The 24,544-nt window shown below is 36.1% G+C and overlaps 1 protein-coding gene and 1 long non-coding RNA gene across 3 annotated transcripts; both read right to left on the bottom strand.

Moving 5' to 3' along the window:
• Positions 1–1,406: 1,406 nt before the first annotated feature.
• Positions 1,407–22,886, bottom strand: LOC125252944 (complement factor H-related protein 1-like). 2 transcript variants are annotated; one of them, XM_048166630.1, is made up of 6 exons: positions 22,798–22,886; positions 2,655–2,831; positions 2,361–2,537; positions 2,118–2,288; positions 1,792–1,986; positions 1,407–1,660 (listed from the first exon to the last, which is right to left on the bottom strand). In XM_048166630.1, the coding sequence occupies exons 1-6, from the start codon at positions 22,865–22,867 to the stop codon at positions 1,422–1,424; spliced, it is 1,029 nt and encodes a 342-aa protein (XP_048022587.1). In that variant the 5' UTR covers positions 22,868–22,886; the 3' UTR covers positions 1,407–1,421. The 2 variants fall into 2 exon arrangements, with proteins under 2 accessions (XP_048022587.1, XP_048022597.1); XM_048166640.1 differs by having other exon boundaries at positions 1,807–1,986.
• On the bottom strand, positions 5,837–15,285 carry LOC125253018. The gene is made up of 6 exons (XR_007181332.1): positions 15,147–15,285; positions 14,981–15,043; positions 14,633–14,705; positions 14,469–14,522; positions 10,314–10,391; positions 5,837–7,196 (listed from the first exon to the last, which is right to left on the bottom strand). It is a non-coding gene; the product is annotated as an uncharacterized LOC125253018 (long non-coding RNA).
• Positions 22,887–24,544: the final 1,658 nt, after the last annotated feature.

Genomic DNA, 24,544 nt, shown 5'->3' with positions numbered 1-24,544 from the left:
TGTGGGGTTTTGAGAAGAAATGTAAAGTTATTTTATTTGTATTATATGTATTTGTAGATCGGAAGCACCCCTGAGAATCCTAGTAACCAGAGTGGATAGAGTAAGAGTGGGGTTTTTTTTTGTAACAGGTATGAAATTAGTTGGAAATTATTTGTTTGTATTATTATTATTATTATTATTATTCTTTGGGAATTATGTGATGTGTGATTTGATATTTTTTTGTATAATTTTGTTTTTTTGTAACAGATTGCTTCGGTTTTGATTTAATTTGTCCCAGTTCGTTGATTTAATGTGGTTATATTTTGGGTTTGATTTATTTTGAATTTTCTTTGTTATTTGCAGTTTTGTAGGTTGTTTTGTTTCTTTTGGTGTAATTAAGTGTCTAAAAGGTTTTTTTTAAAGAAAAGGAACCCTTGTTAAATAAAAGAAATATTTATTAAGAAAGTGGAGTACCTTGTGGTGAGTGTAAACACCCACACAACACATGTATACATAGACATTTCATGAAACATTAGGTCATGAAATTTTACTTAAAGTCATGGAAAAGTCATGGAAAAGTCATGGAATTTTATTGGTAAAAATGTGTACGAACCCTGTATTCAAAACGGTAAGCACGCGCTGCATTGTGTATCTGAAGTCTGTAGAGCCGGTTTCCCCTTTTGAATGACGAATATAGACAAATTTATATGAAGAAATAGGCAGTTTTCTCTTTTACACAGGAGCAGAAAGGTGTGTTCAAACGCAGCTGTTTTGCATCGACACAGGCGACAACACAGTCGGCTTTCATCAGCTCTAGTTCTTTGACGTCTGTTTGGTGTGTGAAATTTCATATTTCGCCGATCTAACTCAGTGAAACATTCACACGCAGCATATCATTTAATTACGTCAGCAAATGATGTGATAGGCTACTGGTCAAGGAACACGCAAATAACATGCAAATTTTACAGTCATAATGTGTGAATTTGCTCAGCAAAAACATTACTGGCAAATGAATATTTTTAGTCGCAAATGCGACCGTTTTAGGCGGAGTCTGGAGCCCTGTAATGCTTACATTTAAATGTTGCCAATACGTCCATATTGTACTTTCAGCATCTATCCAAGTCTACAAAAACTTATGTTTTCTTTGTAAAAGTTATGTGTTAATACCTATGTATTAACAATGAGACCAGGCTGATAGAATATATTATACATATTATCCATGTAAAACTCACCGTCACAATGCTAGTGTGTAGCTATGCTTTTGTTAGGTTATTCTTGATGGTTGTTAGGATGTTGCTTCTTGGCCCAAGTCAAGAGAGATTTGTGTGCTCATGAATTATGTACCAAAGTTAAGTTTTTATTTTAATATGAGTAATAGTGATGCTTGTAAACACTGTTAGTAAATCTCAATCATTATGCATGTGAAATGACCTCCTGCACATTTACGGAATGGGAAGTTTTTTACCGTTTGTGGTCTTACCTTTACATTTAGGAAAAGGGCTGCTCCATTCTCCATTTGACTGACAAGTGATTTTTTTCTGTCCTAGTAATTTCACTCCCTTTCCAAGGCAGCTAAGAGTTATTGTGCGTCCAGCTCTAACTGAAATCTCAGGCCCTGGGTGTCCGTCCGCAGTGACGTCTGATCTCATGTTCTCTGTCAGCTTTGCAACACACATTACCTCTAAAAACAGAAAGATCGGATCAATAAAGCATCCTCCATGTGAACAACAGATCTATCCTTGATCTATCTTTGTTTTTTTGTTGTTGTTTTTTACTAATCTGTAAGAAGTTTTAAAAGACAGTTATCATCACCAATCAGAATCTTACCTTTACATGTTGGCGCTTCTTCCCAAGTTCCACTGCGGCAGAAAACTGTGCTTTTCCCATTCATTAAGAATGAGCTTCGACATGCGTATGTTACACTAGATCCATCTCCATAAAATTCTTCAGGTTTAGATGTTATGAATGCATTTTCCACCTTTGGAGGAATGTCACAACGTACATCCACTAAAAAAAGAAATGTATGGAAATTCATGAACTCCAGTAAGACTGAGGTTAACATTATCAATAGATTCTATTGTCCACTATATGCTGTCGCTGCTCCTCACAAAAATATAATAAGAGTTTGAGAAGCTCACCCTCACAAACTGGTGTCTCCCATGTACCATTGACACATCTTATGAAGCGTTGAGTTGGTTTGAACCCTGGATCACATTCAAATGTTGTTGCGTCTCCATTATTGAAGATCTGTTTTGTTTGCTTTAGTTTTCCATGGTGAACACTGGGAAAAGCACCACACTCTTCCTCCCCTGTAAAGACAGATGATATTTCAGTAACCTGTCATTCGTCTAACACCTGAGACTGACAATAATTAAACTCACGGATGCACCGAGGTTCTTCAGACCAAGAGCCTCTGCTGCATGTCACTGAATCCCACCAGTTCCCACGGAATGGTTTATAACCCGTGTCGCAGGTGTAAAAGATTTCTTCCTTATTGGAGGTGAGGGTGTGTATCAACCCATTTTCCACATATAGAACAGGGCACAATTTTTGTTTTGCTGTGAGGAAGCAGTTTCAAGACTTCAAAATTATGACTATATGTTTTTGAGACATCATTGTGTAGATATAGTGATTTGTTTGAATATTGAAAAAGTTCTGTCATATAACTAACATACCAGTGCATATCCGTATGCCTGTCCATTCAGTCCGGGAGTTACAGATGATTTCTACAGGCTGCTCTGGTTCAAACCCACAATGACATTTATATTGTATCCTTGAATCGATTTTGTATTCTGGTCTCTGTTCTCCCAAAATCTCTGCATTTGGGATTATTGGTGCTGCGCACGTTTTTTCTGCAAACAAATATCCATCATATCAATTAGAATTAATATTATATGATGAATTTTATTTTTTTATTTCACTATATATATATATATATATATATATATATATATATATATATATAGTGAAATAAAAAAAAGTATTTACTGACTTATCATTCTTTTTGTTTTTGCTCTTTTGATGGTTTTCATCTCTCTCTTTCTGCAAATTGTATAGTTGTATGTTGTATAGCAATATGATCCAGCACCCAAAATACTATAAAAACACTCCACTGCAGCCTCCATTCTTCATGAAAGATGGATAAAAGGCACACAGGAAACAAAAACCTTGAAAAAATGATATACGACCCCGCCAAATCCTGTCCAAATCACAGAGATGCCGATTCACACAGGACTAATATTATCACAAGACCTTGGTATTCTGCAAAAATGTGGTAGGTCATTTGCAGGGTAATTTTTTCTTTACAAATTACAGATATGGCCAATTCGCACTGGATTACGAACACAGACAACCTCCGCAATTACTACAAATGACTAGAGATCACTAATGCTAATCCTGTGCGAATATGGATTATGATCGCTGATAGTGTGCATTTGTAGATTTGAGTCAGCTTTAGAGTGGTAAGGTTTGTAAATGTCCAAACATTTCTTAGAATTTAAAGGTCCCGTTCTTCGTGATCCCATGTTTCAAACTTTAGTTAGTGTGTAATGTTGTTGTTAGAGTATAAAATCTGTAAAATTTTAAAGCTCAAAGTTCAATGCCAAGCGAGATATTTTATATACATCCCTCTACTTCCTTCTTTAATGACGTCACTAAAACAGTTTTTTGACTAACCTCCGCCCACAGGAATACACAAAAAAGGGGGCGTGGTCTTGTTGCGCTCCCACGGAGAAGAGCAAGAGTTGCGTTTGTAGAGTGTGTTCATAGACTGTAAAAAAAGATGGACGACGCGACGCCGCTTCCTTCCATTGTATTGAACTGAAGCCAAAATGGGCTGATGAATGGGCGCTGACACGTTACGCAATACGTCAAAAAAAAAAAAAAGTTTGGAGCCTGGGCATGCGCAGAAGGAATCGTCGTGGAGCCGGAGGCGGAGTCGCGATATCAAACTTCCGCCCAGACGACTGCGTCATCATTCATGTATTTTAAATAGACTATAAAAATTATACACAATTTAAAAGTCTACCTATAAAATAATAGGCTATTCTGTTTCTAGAGCAATAATATTTTTGAAACAGCAAATTCAGTAGATAAAATCAATATAATATGCCACTAGAAACAACTCTAAATCGCCAGAAACGGTCCTGCCATTTTAAATCAAGTTCAACTAACGTTACAGGAGATCGATTGCTGTAATTAGAGTAAGCTATCATTAGTTTTGTCCTGCTAATTATTATTTTATACCCATAAAAATAATAAGTAACTGCCAGATAACGATCACCTGCTTTTTCCCGACATGGTTAACATTAGGTGTGTTATCTTAACTAATAACATTTATTAATTAGCTTATAACGCCCACATTTAATGTTACAGAAAAAAGTTCAGTGATCCGTCAGATCCTGTAGGTCAGTTAGTACAGTTTACTGCTGAACAACTCATTTTGTTGGTGCTAAATAACAAAGAAATCGAAAATTAACAGTTAGTTAATACATCTTCAAACTCCCCTCGAAGCTCCGACAGTCCTCAGACAAGCTGTCAATCAACTTCGAATCACGACGACACGCCCCGTTTTTATAGCATCAAATTGCTAGCTAAAATCTAAATCATCACAAAAACGAACAATTGAATATATATCAGCGTGATAACAACTACCTTAAATGACCAAAACCATCTTTCAGAAAGTTTTATTTGAAGCATAATTTATTTTTAAGTTTTCACTGAAGTCTCATTCGACTGCATTGAGAGGGCGGGATTTATGACCTGTACTGCATCCAGCCTCCAGGGGGCGATCAAAGAGCCCGCGGCTTCACTTTTCAGAACGTATGAGACACACCCGAGTGTGTTTGTCGCCATGTCGTCGAAACGCTGTTATTTTCATCCCGCAGTCCAATCACCTTTGTTTGGCCTTCCCAGGGACGCTGTACTTAGAGATCAATGGTTACAATTTATGTTTAACTCGGTTCCCGAAAATTATAATTGTGGTATCCTTACTGCAATAGTTAATGTTGGACTGCAGTGCACATAATGGCCACAAGAGGGGACTATGCTTATGTATATGGCTGTTTTCTGTATGAGGTACTCTTCTGAGTGAGTGCTAACGTTGTACATTTTCTGTCGCTGCTTGTTACGTCCCGTAGTGTTTTCTCTCTCTCTCCTTCACTCTCACTTGTTACAGGTCCCGTAATTGGATGACGTCGCTGCCAGTCATCGGAGTCTCGCGACATCCTGAGAACCAATCAGATGCTAGTGGGCGCGTATAAAGACCCGGATGTGACACGAGCGCGGGAGAAGCGCTTGCTTTGTTTTTGTTTGCTCTCCTCTGCGTTTGCTGTTGTATTTTTGCTCTTGTTTAGTTTGATTTGTTTATTGTGTGTTTTCTTCATTTGAAACTTTGCTCATCATGCTTTACTACTGAAACTGTGATTCTGGCGTGACTCGACTCTCGGTTTTTCCAGAGTTTGTTCAAGTCCTTCTCCGATACATAGTGATGGGACCAGGTTCCCACTGAGCAAAGGGACGTCCAAAAGACGTAATTTCGACGTCTTTGTCGGACGTTGAAAAGACGTCCCCAGAAGAGCCAGAATTTATGACGTCTTTTTTCGACGTCGTTTGGACGTCTTTTTTCGACGTCGTTTGGACGTCATTGTTGCACGTTGAACAGACGTCCCATGAGGAGCCAGAAATGAAAGTTTTTATGACGTCTTTTTACGACGTCGTTTGGACGTCCAATATTGACATCTATAGGATGTCTCAAGAAGGTTAAAATTTAGTTAAAATGTGTTACAAAATCAACTGTAGACTCACTTTAGACATCATTTATACTGCTTCTGCGTCAAATAAACAGTTACACTTTGCATTCAATCAAAACATTTATTTCAATGTGAAGTCCATATGTGATTGTGTGTATACCCAGAAATAACAAAAACATATAATAGTGGGTTAAAAAAACATATTTTATGAGCAATTCCATGCAAATATCAATCTTACTGAAACATTTTTTGTGCATTTAGTTCTGTATTTTACAGCATTAGCTGTGTTTTAATAGAAATTTGAAGGAAATCGCTATTATCCACCACATGTGAGGGGTACACTTAGCAAAATTACATCTTTATCCAATATTGCATTTTTAGATAAATATTTGTACCTTAATTATATAATAAATAAATTAATGATCAGTTTTTTTTATGACAGCATACGTTTACATGATCTTGATCAATAACACATATGATCAACAACGAAATAGATGTGTCGGTCAGTTAGATCATTTTAAAACTTCGATAGCCACAACTTATAGGTTGCAAGTGCGTCTGTCTCTGATATGAAGATTTATTTTAATATGGATCGCACACTTTAACGTTGACCTAGATAAATGTGCACGTTTTTATGCTAAGTATTAATGCACTTACATGACATGGAGGCACCTGGCGAGATCACTTGCATTTTATTCCTGACATTTCCCCGACACAATAATTATTAGGCTATTTTTGTCGGTGATTTGCAGCAAGCTTTCTGCATGCGCTTGAGCGCGTATTAAATTATGCCTATATATATCAAAGGCTCATTATGGTTTATTATATTAAATGTAATGTATAGTCAACTAGAAAATTTTTATAGTCAGATAAATTCCGCTTTCAAAACCATCACGTCTGTAACATTGATCTTTACTAAATGCGAAAACGCAAATCAAAATAAAATAGATATTTTATGTTCTGTGAAGAGTCAACCATTCTCCATTTGGTAGATACTGTTGCTTTAGGTTTGTGCATTGTAATGCACATTAAGTCAAACAAAATATGTTGTCTGTTTTTTGTCATGTCCGCAAAGCAAGTGTATTTCCCTCATCTAAAATATAAAACACAGTTATAGGCTGAAATTTTTCTGATGTCTAGACTCTATTTTCAGGGGTTTAGAAAAATATAAACAGATGATTCAATATATTGGTAATGAATACATTCTATAAATATTTATATTTCAAGTTATGCCTGCAAATGTCTCATCCATAATGCTGGAATTGCTCGTACATAACATTTAGAAACAACATAAATAACAAATAACAAACAACAATCCATAACATTCTTATGAAGTCTTTTTAAAAATATTTTTGTGTGCGTCCCACTCCTTCCTTTCTTGTTGTGCATGAAGGTGCTCAGAAGCATGTTCATCTCAGCATTATCATCTCCTCTCAGTTGCATCTTGACTCCATTTCATTACTGCATCTGTATAGGATTGGAAAGACAGAAATTATAAATTTGCAAAAGCAGCCTGTTGTCATACACCAAGTACACATTTATATATTAAGAAAATGGCAAGGTTTGAAATCACTTCATAAATTCATAGCTTTTGCAGCACTGCACCAACTGTACTCTATTTTCCTTTGCCTCATGATTTTTATTTACAATAATGACATCCGATGTACAGAAGCCAATGGCACGTCTTAGTGGCACATCCAGTCTGTATTGGCAGTGTCAGTGGCTATTAAGGGTGTAACGGTTAGAATTGCTCACGGTTCGGTTTGTATCGTGGTTTCAGTACAGTTCTGTATGTGCTATTCAGGGAAAAAAGGATTACCATCAAATAAAGAAAATAAGAACAAAGAATCTACAATCTACTACAAGCAACAGCACAAATAAATTCAATAGAGCAAAAGATACAAACTTTCCTTTTGGTATCTTCACTTAAAAGGCCCTCAATGGTTCAACCCCAGAGATATGGAGATCTTAATGTGGCTCCATGAGTAAATTGGTAAAATGTACACATTTTCAGTGGTCAAAAACCAAATGTGGGTCACTTTCCATACAGCTGATACTTTTTTTTGTTTTAAAGAGCAATGTCTGAAGAACAAATAATGTTGAAACTAGAAATGTATCTTGTGATTTTCTATTATCTCAGTTGCATATAACATACCTGAGTGCCCTAAATACACTTTTTTCCAAAGTTTGCATGCCTGCAAATTATTGAAGATATCTTAATATCCTTCTTAATATCCTTCTAGATTCTCATTCTTAATAAACTTTACTTTGCGAAAGAGACAAAGAGAAAGTAAGTAGACAAGGAAGACCCCTACAAACTATCCCTGCATCTCAATCAGCTCCCTAGCTTCCTAGATCGTGTATCAGTATACCGTGTAAATGAATGTGGCCGACTCCCTGATCAGTGCCCTAACTACTGAACTAGGGAGCTGATTGAGACACACGCTATGGGTGCTCTGCCAGCTCTTGGCCACACCAATAGAAGTGTATTATTTCTGTATTTTTACTGTTTGTTTTTTTCTTTTACATTCAAAAAAAAATGTTGAGAACGTTTATTTAATGTCTATTCACTACCGTTCACTTGCACTACTGTCATTGTGACTTATTTGCACTACCGTTTCTGACTACCATCTCTCATATGTTATATATATGCCAGTTTATATCTGCATTTTTATCTTATTTAACTTTATTAAAGGTGCTATAGAGGATGTTTTGTTTCATACATTTTTGCAATATTACTTGAAACTGTCTTTACTAACTGATAAAAGACTATTTATTAGGTGCACTGAAAGGATTAATATCAATATACATCATCTGTGCATGAGGTAGGGCCTTAAAAACATCAGCCAATTGTTTACGCGTTCATCGCATAAACGATTGGCCCTCTGGCTTGTCAATCACTGCCATTATATTCCTTGTGAGAGACGTGCGCGGATTGGCCCTCTTGGCCAATCATGCAGTGTATAAAACAAAACATCCTCTATAGCACCTTTAATATCATAAATATTTTATTTGCACTAACGTTAAAGGAACACTCCACTTTTTTTGAAAATAGGCTCATTTTCCAACCCCCCTAGAGTTAAACAGTTGAGTTTTACCGTTTTCGAATCCATTCAGCCGATCTCCGGTTCTGGCGGTACCACTTTTAGCATAGCTTAGCATAGTTCATTGAATCTGATTAGACCGTTAGCATCGCGCTTAAAAATCACCAAAGAGTTTCAATATTTTTCCTATTTAAAACTTGACTCTTCTGTAGTTACATTGTGTACTAAGACCGACGGAAAATGAAAAGTTGCGATTTTCTAGGCTGATATGGCTAGGAACTATACTCTCATTGTGGCGTAATAATCAAGGAACTTTTCTGCCGTATCATGGCTGCAGCAGTGCAATGATATTACGCAGCGTCTCTTACAAACGTCTCCATGGTTGCAAGGCACGTTCCCTGTGCAAGCAGGGGCTCACGGGCGTTGCGTAATATCATTGCACTGCTGCAGCCATGGAACGGCAGCAAAGTTCCTTAATTATTACGCCAGAATGAGAGTATAGTTCCTAGCCATATCAGCCTAGAAAATCACAACTTTTTATTTTCCGTCGGTCTTAGTACACGATTTAACTACAGAAGAGTCAAGTTTTAAATAGGAAAAATATCGAAACTCTTTGGTGATTTTTAAGTGCGATGCTAACGGTCTAATCAGATTCAATGAACTATGCTAAGCTATGCTAAAAGTGGTACCGCCAGAACCGGAGATCGGCTGAATGGATTCGAAAACAGTAAAACTCAACTGTTTAACTCTAGGGGTGTTGGAAAATGAGCCTATTTTCAAAAAAAGTGGAGTGTTCCTTTAAGCACAAGCGCCACATACTGTCAAATCGCTTGGGTATGATCACACAAAACGTCTCGAAAAATGCTGGCGATAAGCGTGTGCGATATTCGTCCCGGTGTGTACAGGCCTTAAGAATCTAGAAGGATATTAAGATATCTTGAATACTCTTAGGATGCTTTCACTCTGGCAGTTTAGTTCGAAATGGGGCACGGTTCACATGAAAAGTTGAGGCAAAAAACACAAGAAGTGCTTTTTACCATTGTAGAAATTGGTCACTGTTGGCATATAATGAAACAAAGATTGCTGAAGTCAAATTGTTATTTTGACCCCCTCTACAAAGTAGTGGATTACTTCAGTAAATGAGTAATGAGTTCATGGTCAGGGACTATTTTTTCCATCGGAAGGAATGCTTTAGTGAACGTTTACTTCATAAAAGTTGCATTGATACATATTTTTGGCTTTAATATTTGTATTGTGTGGTATCCGTTTTATAAAAGCAATAAGGTACTCAAGGCTAGTGCTGTATCATGAATAAGTCACGGTTGAAGGGGTTACTTTACTTCACGGCGTGCCTAACAAATGCCCTTCAGCTGTGACTTAGTCATGATACAGCACAGCCTCGAGTACCTTATTGCTTATTTTCATCACTATTTATATTTGTCTTTCTACAATAAAAAAATTAACAAAATCAAAATTTTGAGCTGGGGACCTCTAATTGATTTGACACAGAATGACAGTGTAAGTTTGAGATTTTACTTACTAGCCATATTGTTCATAACTTTGAGATGTTATCTGACAGGAGGTCCATTCAACTCTGCTGGCATCAGCATGGAAGAATCTAGGAACATAAGTGATTTGTCAACAATATTATTATATAATGTTAGGTTTGTTAGAAATACAGTACCATGCGAAAGTTTAGGGAACCCCTTGCAGAATCTTTGAAAATGTGAATAATTTTAACAAAATAAGAGAGATCAAAGATATTTACATATAGTCCACAAGACAAAAAAATTGCTGAATTTATTAAAATAACCTGATTCAAAAGTTTGGGAACCCTTGGTTTGTCACAGTCACCAGCACCGGCACTACGTTTCCCAGCATCCCTCCTGTTCCTCACCTGCACATGATCATCAATCACCTGCACCTGATTCCACCATCATTACCACTCATCAGCACTCCCTTCATAAGCAGTCACCATTCTCACCACAGTGTCTGGTCTCGTATGTTCCTTGTGTTGTGTTGCGTTTTACCTGTTCCTGTATTATCTCCTGTTGGATTACTAAGTAAAGACTTGTTTAAAAATCATTTTCTTCGTCGTGTGTTCCTGCGCAAGCAACCCGTTACAGAAGACCGGACCTCCCAAATGGATGAATGGGAAAAATTCATCACCGTGGCACAGGAGAGCCACAATTTCCTGTCTTTTTCATCTGCGTTTTCTCACCTTGCCATCAACCGGCCTCCTGGAGGATGAAACCCTGAAGACCTTGTTCTGGATCAGGGCAAACTTCCACGGCTCCAGCAACCTCCCAGATACCACCGGCTTTGAACTGGAGGGAAACCTTGTTGAAGTGTCTGGAGAGCAAACAGCCCCGATCCAGAAACGTGCCCAGCCCAGTTCCCAGTCAGAGACCCACCGCAGATGGAGTGAACGACTCCGCCGTGACGTCAGAGCCCACATCAGGAGGAGCGGCCGAGCATGACCCCATTAGTGATGGGAAGTTCGGTTCTTTTCCGCGAACCGGTTCTTTCGGACAGTTCGATTCAATAAACCGGTTGAAAAAACCGGTTCACCGGTTCTTTTACACTCCGACGTAATGACGTCATCCGTGATGACGTCGTCTATTGCGGGCCGGGATGAAAAAAACTTAACACATTCAAATAAAGTCAGTAATCATAACATCAGTCAACTAAAACATTATAATCTGAAGCGTTTCTTACAATTTAGTTTTGCATCTAAAGCATCCAAACACATGACATATACAGGCAGTGATGTGCAAACAAAGTTTTACAGTTATAAAGTGAATACATTTGTCTTCATCAGAGCAGAAACCATGATCCTCTTACATTACGATTTATTTGTAATTAAATAAACTTACGTTTCGCCAGAATTGGCCCCTCATCCGAGTCCTCTCATAGCATCAGTTGTCCTAGTTAACCGGTGCTGTGATGTTACTGTTCGGTAGCTTCAGATCACACGCTGAATCACGCATGCGCAGTATCATCAGCTCACCGGTTCTCAAATCGGACACGTCCGAAAGAAGCGGTTCTCGGTTGTGTACTGGTGATTCGAAAACCGTTGCAACCGATTCTACTCGAGAACGAGATTGAGATTCGAGAACCGCGAGAGCGATTCAAAAGGAGTCGCTTGTTTGCTCTTGCTGTAGTTATCTTTATATCACCTTGTTTAGAAATTTAATAAACTGTCCATGGATTATTTATGAAACAAATAAATGTTTCGAATCTTTAAAAAAAATAACTTGAAAGCACAGCTGCACAACTTTCACTATATTGCTTTTTAAATAATATAGAAAAATAAATTTGTAGAACTATTTCTGAACATTAGTTTGATCTATGTACAAAATATTATGTTCATGTTGGCATGTAGTTTACAGTATTATGTACAGTATTATATGCTATCAATCTGCTATGGTGTATTTGGAAAAGCACAAAAAAAAAATTGTATTTTGAATTAAGTCATAAACATATTTCCAGTATGTTTTATATTATCACACTGTCCGATGTTCAACAAAACTTGACCAACGTGCTTTGCGTTCTCTTGAAAAGTTAAACGCATGCGCAGTATCATCAGCTCACCGGTTCTCAAATCGGACATGTCCGAAAGAAGCGGTTCTCGGTTGTGTACTGATGATGCAACCGGTTCTTGACTCGAGAACGAGAACGGTGACAGGCCGTGTATGTTCGTTCGTGTACGCCGCGCACACGCACTCATATCAGCTGCTCTGCAGCTCGTTCCCATCATCATCAGTTCTCTCTTTATAACAGGTTATGTCAGTGTACTGTTGGAGTAACCGAATAACTCCTGGGATGTTGGTTTATTTCGAGAGGTAGTGTCAGGCACGTCAAAAAGTGAATAACTTTAGTAATTTGTGGATTCGTGTTTGCTAACTGGATATGCGAACTGTTTGGAACGATTCAGACCGATTTGGTGAACTGGTTCAACCGGTTCACTGAAAAGAACCGGTTAAAAAAGAACGATTCGTTCGCGAACCGGACATCACTAGACCCCATAGCCTGAGGGGTTTCCATCTGAGGACAGGTCTGAGTCGGCAGTCCCATTCATCGGCGAGCCCTTGCTCTCCGGCCCTCCACCCCTACTGCTCCAGCAAGCTCCGCCCTCCCTCAGGCTCCGCCTCTGCCCTCGGTATCCCTGCATCCATCTCAGGGGGGGGGTCGTCGCTGCGGCTCTGTCGCGGTCGTCTGGGTCATTGCCGTCGATCCACTCCATCAGCCCTCCATCTGCGCCGTGGGTTCCTCCTCCGTCATCGCTCGTCCCCAAGGTGGCACTGAAGCTGTCAACACCATGGCTCCTCCCTCCAGTGCTGCCGCTGTGGTCCACCATCCTGACTGGGGACTGGGCCACCACCTGGCTCATCCTCCAGCTCGACCGTCCTTCTCTGTACTGTCACAGTCACCTGCACCGGCATTACGTTTCCCAGCATCCCTCCTGTTCCTCACCTGCACACGATCATCAATCACCCGCACCTGAAGACCATCACCATCATTACCACTCTTCAGCACTCCCTTCATAAGCAGTCACCATCCTCACCATAGTGTCCGGTCTCGTGTGTTCCTTGTGTTGTTGCGTTTTACCTGTTCCTGTATTATCTCCTGTTGGATTACTAAGTAAAGACTTGTTTAAAAATCAACTTTGTTTGTGTGTTCCTGTGCAAGCAACCTGTTTGATGGTTCTTAATACTGTGTGTGGTTACCTGGACGATCTACGACTGTTTTTGTTAATTTGAACCCTTTCCAGCAGTGACTGTATGATTTTGAGATCCTTTTTTTTTTTTTTTTTTTTTTCACACTGAGGACAATTGAGGGACTCAAACACAACTATTAAAAAGGTTCAAACATTCTCTGATGCTCCAGAAAGAAAACACGAACGGGATGATGTCCAAATTTTTCTTTTGAGGTTTTTTCTTTTTTCATTTAGTACTGCCACAGAATTAAGTACAATATTCCTTGATCTTCAAATTCAAAATGTTTTCACCCCCTGACTCTTAGTGCATCGTGTTTTCTTCTGGAGCATCAGTGAATGTTTGAACCTTTTTTAATAGTTGTGTTTGAGTCATAGGTTTGAGTCCCTCAGTTGTCCTCAGTGTGAAAATACGGATCTCAAAATCATTCAGTCACTGCTGGAAAGGGTTCAAATATGCCAAAAATGCTTAAACTGTAGAATCTGCAGGAGCTGGAGGATTTTTCTGAAGAACAGAGCTCAGTTTAAATGCTCAGAACAAACAGACTCAAAAACAACCATCACAAAACAAAAAAAAAACAGTCTTGGATCATCCAGATAACCACACACAGTATTGAGAACCAATGGTTGAATGGGGTTATTTTAATAAATTCAGCAATTTTCTTTTGTCTTGTGGACTAAATGTAAACATTTTGTGTAAAATATCTTACTCTGGACAGTACTAAATAAGAATAACATGCATTTTGTATAATCCCTGTTATTTTGTTAATTTTTGTTTCCCAAACTTTTGCCTGGCACTGTAAACAAGCTTGAGCATATGTGAAATGCAGAAAAGAGAAAGAAGAATATACAGAATATATATATATATATATATATATATATATATATATATATATATATAGTATATATATATATATATATATATATATATATATATATATATTAAAAAAAAGATTATTTTTTTTTAGGTTAACTTACTTAGTATTGCTCATACAGTGTCACTTACATTTGGATGTCACAGCCTTCTTAAAACTAATACATAGAAATATATAATTGAAAAAAGCACATATACATGGTGATATAGGTGAAGTATATCATGAAAAATTGCATATGAAGTTATTTAATGAGCTTTCTCAATTCACCTGTTTCCTTCAGGTCAGCAGCAAGGGTGGAGCTTAATCACCCTTTGTTGTAGAGGTTTTTTTTCTGTCGCTCCTAAAACCACAAAACAATTTGTATTAATAGTTTACCATGAGAGATTAAACATGTTTGAACGAGTCTTTTCGCGCTTCATCTAAGTGACGTCACCGATTAACAGTACAGAGTACAGCGCATTCTTTTGTCATATAAATTAGCATACTTCCAATCACCCATTGACAAATTACCAGCAAAACCTTAACAAAACTTTCAAAACATCTAATCTACACATAAGATGTGATATAAAGGCCGAATATTAATAAACAAGAGCTCAATCGATAGCTTTAGCATACCTTCTCTGAAAATGGTTGAGATGCTAACGGACTTTTTTCGAAGACACTAATGTTAAACCATTTCTATAAAAAGAAAATATTCAACAGAAGCGTATCAATTACAGGTAAGAAAAGTGTCAGGAACAGCTGTATGTATTATTTGTGTGATTTTATGGACTAAACTCACCTGAAAGCAGTGAAAACAACAGCGAGAGACGGAGGAGTTTTTGCTGCTTGCTTGTCCGTTGTTGTTTCCCCGTTTCCATGGCAACTCCGTGCTCCGCTTAACGCGCACGCGCATTAAATCACGCCAAAGTCATGCAGCATTTACATAAATAAATACATATAGGAATTAAAACATATAACTTAAAATCTTTAAATAATTATAAGCCGCTGATTTTGTGCCACCCAAAAAACTCTGGCAGGCTGATATTGTTACTGTTAGCTGAAATAACCTAATGTACCTATAAAACAATATTAGAAAATAATTCAACACAGTGACCCAATACGTGTAACTCAGCACTTGGGGTTAAAAAAAAGTTTTTTAGTGGATTGAATCAAGTGTTAACTTGTATGTACAAGTTATACATGAAATGAGAATATGACAGCAGTATTGAATGTAAATCAATGAAGTCAGCTTAATATTATATAATGTTAGGCTATGTAATATACTATGATATTATAATAATATTGCATAATATACTTATAATAATATAATGTAGAGTGTGTCACAACGTTATACTGCCAAGTTTCTGTACCAGTCTTGCACGTCCACTGACGTCCAATAAACCTCCAATCTGGACGTAAATATTGAACTTAATATCTACGTCCGAGAGACGTCGTAAAAAGACGTCCGGATACCGCACCGGATTTGCGCGTCGTGTAGACGTACAGATATGGTCCCGACCGACCGACGCAATATAGACTTGATCTGCACGTCGGGCGGACGTCTCATGTTTGTTGGGTTAGTATGTCACGTGACTTACACCTCGCAGCACTTAGAGTAAAGTTGTTTAAACACACTAGTTTAGGAGCGGGTGCCAATTTATGTATTTATGTTTGTTAGTTAGTGTAGATAGCGGTGTTCTACACTGAAGATGTTATTTTCCTTGCTTTCTTTTGATTAGTTTAGAATTTGTTGGGGTTTAGTTAACTTGTTTTGTTTTATTGATTTCTTTGTTTTAGCACCGCTCTCGTCCCTCGCTTTGTTATCGTTTATTTTACTTTTGTATATAATTTGTAAATAGGTATTTGTTTGTTTTGGATGTATGTTTGGTTCACTGCTTTTTGTATCATTGGGTGTTTTGTTACATTGAATTATTTTCCCTTACTAAAAGCAACTACAAATTTAGTTCTTCTCTGCCTGTTTCTTTACTACACACATCACATCTCCTTAATAAATGAGTCCATTCTTTTAACAGCTTTTTAATAGTTAATCTTTTCTCATGTTACGTCTCCATATCCTCTAGACGCCAGGGGGACGTAACACTGCTTGTGGAGATTAAAGAGTTCAGTCTCTCGGGAATTATTGTCTTTTGTGTTCATTTGGCACGACACCACAATAATCCACATGTAAAACTATGTGCAGCACACGTTATGGTAAGAGGCGTGACCTTTCCGGGCAAGGTGCGCTCTCTCTATGGCTCTGGGTACGCTAAGCTGCTGTCGAATCACAACACAGGAACCACTGGCACAATAAGAACTCATTACGTATTTCTGAAGGAGGGACTTCATAGAACAAGGAAGTCATCAGCCCGTTTTTATGACAGTGGAAACAGCGGTATACAGATAAGTAAATTATGTGAAAAATACTGTGTTTTTTTACACGCGAAACATGAACACATGTTATATTGCACACTATAAACACAATCAAAGCTTCAAAAAAAACACGAAAAACGGGACCTTTAAGTTGAGGATGACTAAATTTGTTTTCAATGGAACAAGAGCATGTCATTCCCAGATAGCAAGCAATGATCAAAATAATGTTAAATCAATGTTAATGTGTCAACGTTAACCGCATTGAATCAATATCACTTTTGTACTCGCAATTAATGTTGAAAAAATGTTGACATTTCAAAAAAAAAAAAATTATGGTAATGGCATTGAATCAATGTTACAATGTGACATTGGTTCAACATCATGCTAACACTCTCAGAAAATGAAACAACTACAACTGACTTAAAACTACACAGCCTGAAATCAACAGAAGATGGGGTTTAGGGATATTACATTTATCCACAAAATGATAAAAGGGAAATTACACATACACTGTAAAAAAAGTCAGTAAAATATACAGCAAAACACCGTGAAATTCCAACGGTAATGGAGCGTAAAACCAAAAACTTCCTTTTACTGTATTAAATAGATTGAATAACCGTTAATTGTGAGACTGGATAAAATTTTGTTTTTTACTGTAATAAAATGTTGAAATTATAAATATTTTCTGTGAAAACAAATAAATATGCATACATTTTACAATTAAATATTGTAATGTTGAAAATGTCTAAAAACCTTAGATTTTATGGTATTATTTGAGTAAAACTACATCTCTTGGGGTTGTGCACATTGGAATTCACAGTATAAATCTGTAGATTTTTAAGCAAACAAAAACGTTCATTTTTACAGAAGCAAGATGTTAAAAAATCCCACTAAACACTGGACGTCGGATAGACATGCAGATCATGTCTATATTAGGTCCGTCGGTCCATGACCATTTCTGAACATCTATTCGACGTCCAAACTACACAGTTAAAAAAAACTGTCAAATTTACGGTAAAATACCGGCAGCTGTGGTTGCCAGGAATATACCGTGAAAAAAATGTGGAATCTGTAAAAGACAATACGGTATACTGGTTTTGTAACCCTAAATTTTACAGTAGACAACGTATTTTTTTTTACCAAAATCATGGTAGAAAAAAACAAATATATTTGTCAATTATACAGGTCCACTATTTGGACGTCCAACCATGACCCAACTTGAACGGGGTAATTTTTTTGGACGTCATTTGGACGTCAATAACAGATGCAGGAAATTGACATGATTAATATGTAATATTTGTTTTATAGGGCCTATCAACATGATTAATACACGAAGAGCTCAGATGCAAAAGCCTCTAAGTGCCATCTGAAATTTTCTTCTAGAATTATCATTTTTATCAAGCTTGTATATTTAAGTTCAATAATTTCACTTAAATGGCAATGCAAATTACCTATTAATTGTCATTTAAGTGAAAGTACTTAACTATACAGCAAAATCCCCAGTGTTAAATTAACACCCAAAGTGAACATAAGAGTCCATCTTACCGCGTGTTAAAAAGTAACACTGAAGCAGTGTTAAAGTTAATGAGATAATTGATTGATGATTGAGTGATGATTGACAATTAGTGGTGACACCTGATGATAATAAGCAGAATCATTGAAGAAACAACAAGAGAAAAAGAGAGAGACACAACAACTACAACTGACTCCCAGCCATTAAACATTATTACACTTATTATTAACCAGTTTGATTTGATTTCTGTCACACATCAACAAAAGTTCTTATTGAGAATTAACAGATGTTTAGATGTTAATGTTTTAATGAAAGTTTAGTTTGAAGTCACCATGATGGTGAAAAGCATTTCCTTTAGCTGGGCTCTTGACTCTATTAACATTAATTTATCTCTGACTGCTCCAACTTTGTGTTTGTAAAGCACATTTGTTATGGCCAGAGATACTATGATCTGGGCTGTGTTTCTCAATAGTGATGTGAACCAAAAGTTATCAATTTAGGTTTACAATGTTTTGGGAATCACAGTCATGATGGTTTTGTTTTGATAATGACATTCTCTTTGAGAAATGGTTAGATTCATTGGTGACATCCAGTATTGTCAGTCATATAGATGTTATATTATTTCTTTCTAGTAAATCTGTTACCACTTGAAATCTAGAAGAGCTTTTATAATCTGAAGAACAGAAAAAAAACAAAACAAAACACAGACATCAAGAATCAGCATATGACCCTCAACAATGGTGACAATCAAACAAAGTGCTTCATGTTGCAGTGCATGATGGGAGCCACCAGTCAAAACTCATCCATGGCTCCCATCATGCATTGCTGCATTAATAAATTATGCAGCTGAATTGTCCTGTAATTTTCGTAGATTGTTCATGTTTGCTTTATTTCTCTGTTGTTTTGTTGTGACAGTAGCTTGTTTTGTGATGTTCAGAGTTGATCTGTTTGTCAGTATTTTGTATTTATTTATCGTCACCGTTCTTGAGAATCATATGCTGACTCTTGATGTCTGTGTGTGTGTGTTTTTTTTTTTCTTGGGTCTTCAGATTATAAAAGCTTTTCTGGATTTCAAGCGGTAACACGTTTACTAAAAAGAAATAATATAACCTCTATATGACCATCAATACTGGATGTCACCAATGAATCTGACCATTTCACAAAGAGAATATCATCATCAAAACAAAATCATCATGACTGTGATTCCCAAAGCATTGTAAACCTAAATTGATAATCTTTGGTTCACATTACGATTGGGAAACACCCCAGATCATAGTTTCTCTGACTATAACAAATGTGCTTTAGAAACACAAAGTCGGAGCAGCCAGAGATAAATTAATGTTAATAAAGAGAGTCAAGAGCCCAACTAAAGGAAATGCTTTTCACCATCATGGTGACTTCAAACTAAACTTTCATTAAAACATTAACATCTAAACATCTGTTAATTCTCAATAAGAACTTTTGTTGATGTATGACAGAAATCAAATCAAACTGGTTAATAATAAGTGTAATAATGTTTAATGGCTGGAAGTCAGTTGTAGATGTTGTGTCTCTCTCTTTTTCTCTTGTTGTTTCTTCAGTGATTCTGCTTATTATCATCAGGTGTCTCCACTAATTGTCAATCATCACTCAATCATCAATCAATTATCTCATTAACTTTAACACTGCTTCAGTGTTACTTTTTAACACCCGGTAAGATGGACTCATATGTTCACTTTGGGTGTTAATTTAACACTGGGGATTTTGCTTTATAAAAATGATCATTCTAGAAGAAATTCAGATGGCACTTAGAGGCTTTTGCATCTGAACTCTTCACATACAGATTATTTAGAAACAAACATGATTTATTATGTGAATGCCTATTTATTATTTCAGGCCATGTTTTTTTTTTTTTTTTTTTTTTTTACATTTTCCTGTTTTTCTTTAACTGGTTTATTTAAAGTAGCCTAATCAAGTTATTTCTTTATGCATATGTATTTTTGCATGTATCTGTTTATTTATTTGGAAATGCAATTTGTGGGACATTATAGTTCAGAAAATAATTTCATGGTAGCATATATTAGGCCTACACTGTTAAAAAAAAACTGTCAAATTTACGGTAAAATACCGGCAGCTGTGGTTGCCAGGAATATACCGTGAAAAAAATGTGGAATCTGTAAAAGACAATACGGTATACTGGTTTTGTAACCCTAAATTTTACAGTAGACAACATATTTTTTTTTAACCAAAATCATGGTAGAAAAAAACAAATATATTTGTCAATTATACAGTAATTTAATGTAAAAAATGCAACTTTCCATAGCTTTTTACGGATATTTGCAGTAAAAAAAAAGTTATAATATAATAATATATACAGTAATTTGTTGTTAATTTAACAGTAATAGGATAGACGAAACGATCACTCATTTCAAAAATAGTGAAATGACGTCACGTAATACGCAATTACGTTGAAAAGGTCACGCTTGAAAAATTTCTGTCCTGAAGAAAATTTTCTTTTAGGCTTTTTAATATTAAAGCACCCAGGATACACACACGAAATGGGCATTTTAAACGATAAACTGACACAAATACATTTGAATATGTGGTGTATATGGTCCTCCTTCCGCACATTTGTAAACACGTCAACTTGACCTTTTCAACGTAATTGCGTATTACGTGACGTCACGAACGCGCATCACAGAACAGAGCAAGGCGAGCATTTGTGCTCATAAAACTTAAACTTTTTTATTTATTTTTGAAATGAGTGATCGTTTCGCTAGATAAGACCATTATTCATCGTCTGGTATCGTTTAAAGCCCTTTGAAGCTGCACTGAAACTGTCATTTGGACCTTGAACCGTTTGGGTCCCATTGGAGACCATAATATAGGGAAAAATCCTGGAATGTTTTCATCAAAAGCCTTAATTTCTTTTCGACTGAAGAAAGAAAGACATGGACATCTTGGATGACATGGGGGTGAGTAAATTATCAGCAAAAGTTTTTTTTAAAGTGAACTAATCCTTTAAGAACTGCATACTTTACACCTAAGAAATCATTTATCATTAGATCTGTTTTTGACAGCACGTTTTGTTCATTTCTGTGCATTTTGCTCAAGCACTGATCAAACTTTTGAAACTTTATCCATTTTTTTGCTGCAGAGGGGATCCTGCCAGTCCAAAGTGAACTCCTCACTGTAAAAAATTACCATGATTTTAACAGTAAAAGACTAAAAATGCTGCAGTGAAAAACTGTCAATTGGTTTACAGAAAGTTTCTGTACTATATACGGTGAATAACTGTAATAGATCTAACGGTACATTTAATGTAATTTTACGGTAAAATACCGTTAAATTCACAGTTTTTGGAAGTGAAAAATAACAATTCATTGTAAAATTTACAGTGAAAATCCGTAAATTGACATTCCCACAATTCCCTGCATGACACTTCACAATTGATATATTTTCGTTGAAATAACTGTTTCTTCTTAGTTTTTCTCATTTTTTTCTAATCAGTTATGTACATTAGGGTTTTATGTTACATCTAATGTTATTAAATTAATGTTTATTGCATTTTTAAAATTTCATGCATGTTACCTTGATGGTGTTTAGTGTGTGTGTGAATGACACTTTGTGCACCTTCTATATATTAGTATTGTCCTCCTCAGCTTGTGGAAAAGCTGCTTGTGATGAACTTTGATTCATCATGTGACTCTTATCACCACTGTGTTTGGTGACTGTCAGTGTATTATAAAGGTACAAAACAGATATTAGTACTTCATTAGGTTAGTAAATTAACATTATATCAGTTAATGAAATACGTTATTTTACCGTAAATTTAACAATTTTTTTTTACGGTGCTACTGTATTTTTTTATGGTAACGTTCTGGCAACCACAGCTGCCGTTTTTTTACCGTAAATTTTACTGGGATTTTTTTACAGTGTATTACTGTTAAATTAACAACAAATTACTGTATATATTATTATATTATAACTTTTTTTTTACTGCAAATATCCGTAAAAAGCTATGGAAAGTTGCATTTTTTACATAAAATTACTGTATAATTGACAAATATATTTGTTTTTTTCTACCATGATTTTGGTAAAAAAAAAATACGTTGTCTACTGTAAAATTTAGGGTTACAAAACCAGTATACCGTATTGTCTTTTACAGATTCCACATTTTTTTCACGGTATATTCCTGGCAACCACAGCTGCCGGTATTTTACCGTAAATTTGACAGTTTTTTTTTAACAGTGTATCTTTATGACATGAAAAAGTCATAATATTTTTTTTGTTTTTTCGCTGAAAAAAAAAAGTATTATTATGTTTTAGTTCTATAAATACGTCGATATTGTACGTTTCAGCACCTTTCTAAATGTACAAAAATTTACATTTTGTGTCTTTGAAAGTTACACATTTATACCTATGTATTAACAACGAGACCAGGCTTCTCTCAAAGACATTTTGAGAAGCACAAACAAATGTCACACAAAGATGTACTAGTCAACACTCTTTAAAACCATTTAAGGTAAATGTTGGGTGTGATTATAATATGGATAACTTTCTACATATTAAAAATGAATAAACTCACCTTGACCTCGCACAACAGTGACAGAAAATAGGAAACAGGAAAAGGTGATGATTTGTACAGGAACTCTCATTTTGAACTCTCATTTCACAAATGACTGTAACTTTTGTTTTCTGTCTCTTTTTCTTTGATGAGGGATCGACAAGTTAATCATTTACTAAGTCAAAAGGAGGACTCTTTTAAACCAGACCACTTTATGGTCATGCAGAAGGATATTTTGTTTAAAGGTCCCGTTTTTCGTGGTTTTTTGAAGCTTTGATTGTGTTTATAGTGTGCAATATAACATGTGTTCATGTTTCACGTGTAAAAAAACACAGTATTTTTCACATAATTTACTTATCTGTATACCGCTGTTTCCACTGTCATAAAAACGGGCTGATGACTTCCTTGTTCTATGAAGTCCCTCCTTCAGAAATACGTAACGAGTTCTGATTGTGCCAGCGGTTCCTGTGTTGTGATTCGACAGCTCTGAGCGCACCGTGCCCGGAAAAGTCACGCCTCCTTACCATAACGTGGAGATGCACGCGCTCAGTGTTATTGTAAACACGTCTTTAATTTTACCCTATCAATTTGAGCCGGAATCAGACCCGGTGATTGGACTGCGGGATGAAAATAACAGCGTTTCGACGACATGGCGACAAACACACTCTACAAACGCAACTCTTGTGTATTCCTGTGGGCGGAGGTTAGTCAAAAAACTGTTTTAGTGACGTCATTAAAGAAGGAAGTAGAGGGATGTAGTCCAAACTGGCCGTTCGATGTAGGCGACTTCTGTTAAATAAAATATCTCGCTTGGCATTGAACTTTGAGCTTTAAAATTTTACACATTTTATTTATACTCTAACAACAACATTACACACTAACTAAAGTTTGAAACATGGGATCACGAAGAACGGGACCTTTAAAAGAAAAGTATTTTTTGTCTGATGTTTACAGCTGTCAACTGAACACATCAAAATACAGTGATAATCTACTGTATCATGCAGTTCACTTTCAGTCTCATCAAGAGTCTATTTCACAAATGGATTTCAGTTTTGGACCTGCTTTATAATATGTATGGGATTTAAATTCAAGTTAATTAAATGTAACTGAATAGGACATTAAGATGAACAACAACATCATCAAAAATAAATAAACTAAATAAAGGAAAACAACCAAAAGACAAAAGCCAAGAATGTTTACAGAAATCTCATCACAAGTAGCTTTTTGTCATTCGGACAAATTAAAGGACAAAAAGACAAACTTCTTAAATCACATTTATATGTAACCAGGAAGCAAAAAGAAAGTTCCAAAATATTTTATGTGTTCACTACGTTTTTTACTGACTAGTGTTATTTACATTTAAAGAAGTAAATTATTAGATGAATTAATCTGTCCCTTGGGACAATGTAAAGAAAAAAAAACTACACTGAGTGAGATGTAAGAAGTTTCAAAATATTCACAAATCAACCTTTCAAACATTGCAAAATATATAACTGCCACTGCATTGAGATAGACAAACAGTTTAAAGTATCCGAACATGCTTAAAACTGAAAAAACAAGTTGTGTAAATGACCTAGATGATCCTCCTTATCTCACACTGAAAAAAAAAAAAAAAATGCCTTTTTTAAACCGTAAATACTGGATGTCGTTTACTGGATCTTACAGTGTGGACTTTTGGTAAACATTGAAATGTTAAACTCAAAGGTCTTTAACTTTATACATAAATGTTTGTCATATGGAAGCTAAGTTTTGGCATATTCAATAAATT

Source organism: Megalobrama amblycephala, linkage group LG2, assembly GCF_018812025.1.
Source record: "Megalobrama amblycephala isolate DHTTF-2021 linkage group LG2, ASM1881202v1, whole genome shotgun sequence".
In the NCBI taxonomy this organism is placed as follows: Eukaryota; Metazoa; Chordata; class Actinopteri; order Cypriniformes; family Xenocyprididae; genus Megalobrama; species Megalobrama amblycephala.
Note: the sequence above shows the minus strand (reverse complement) of the source record. Positions and strands in the feature narration are given on the sequence as shown.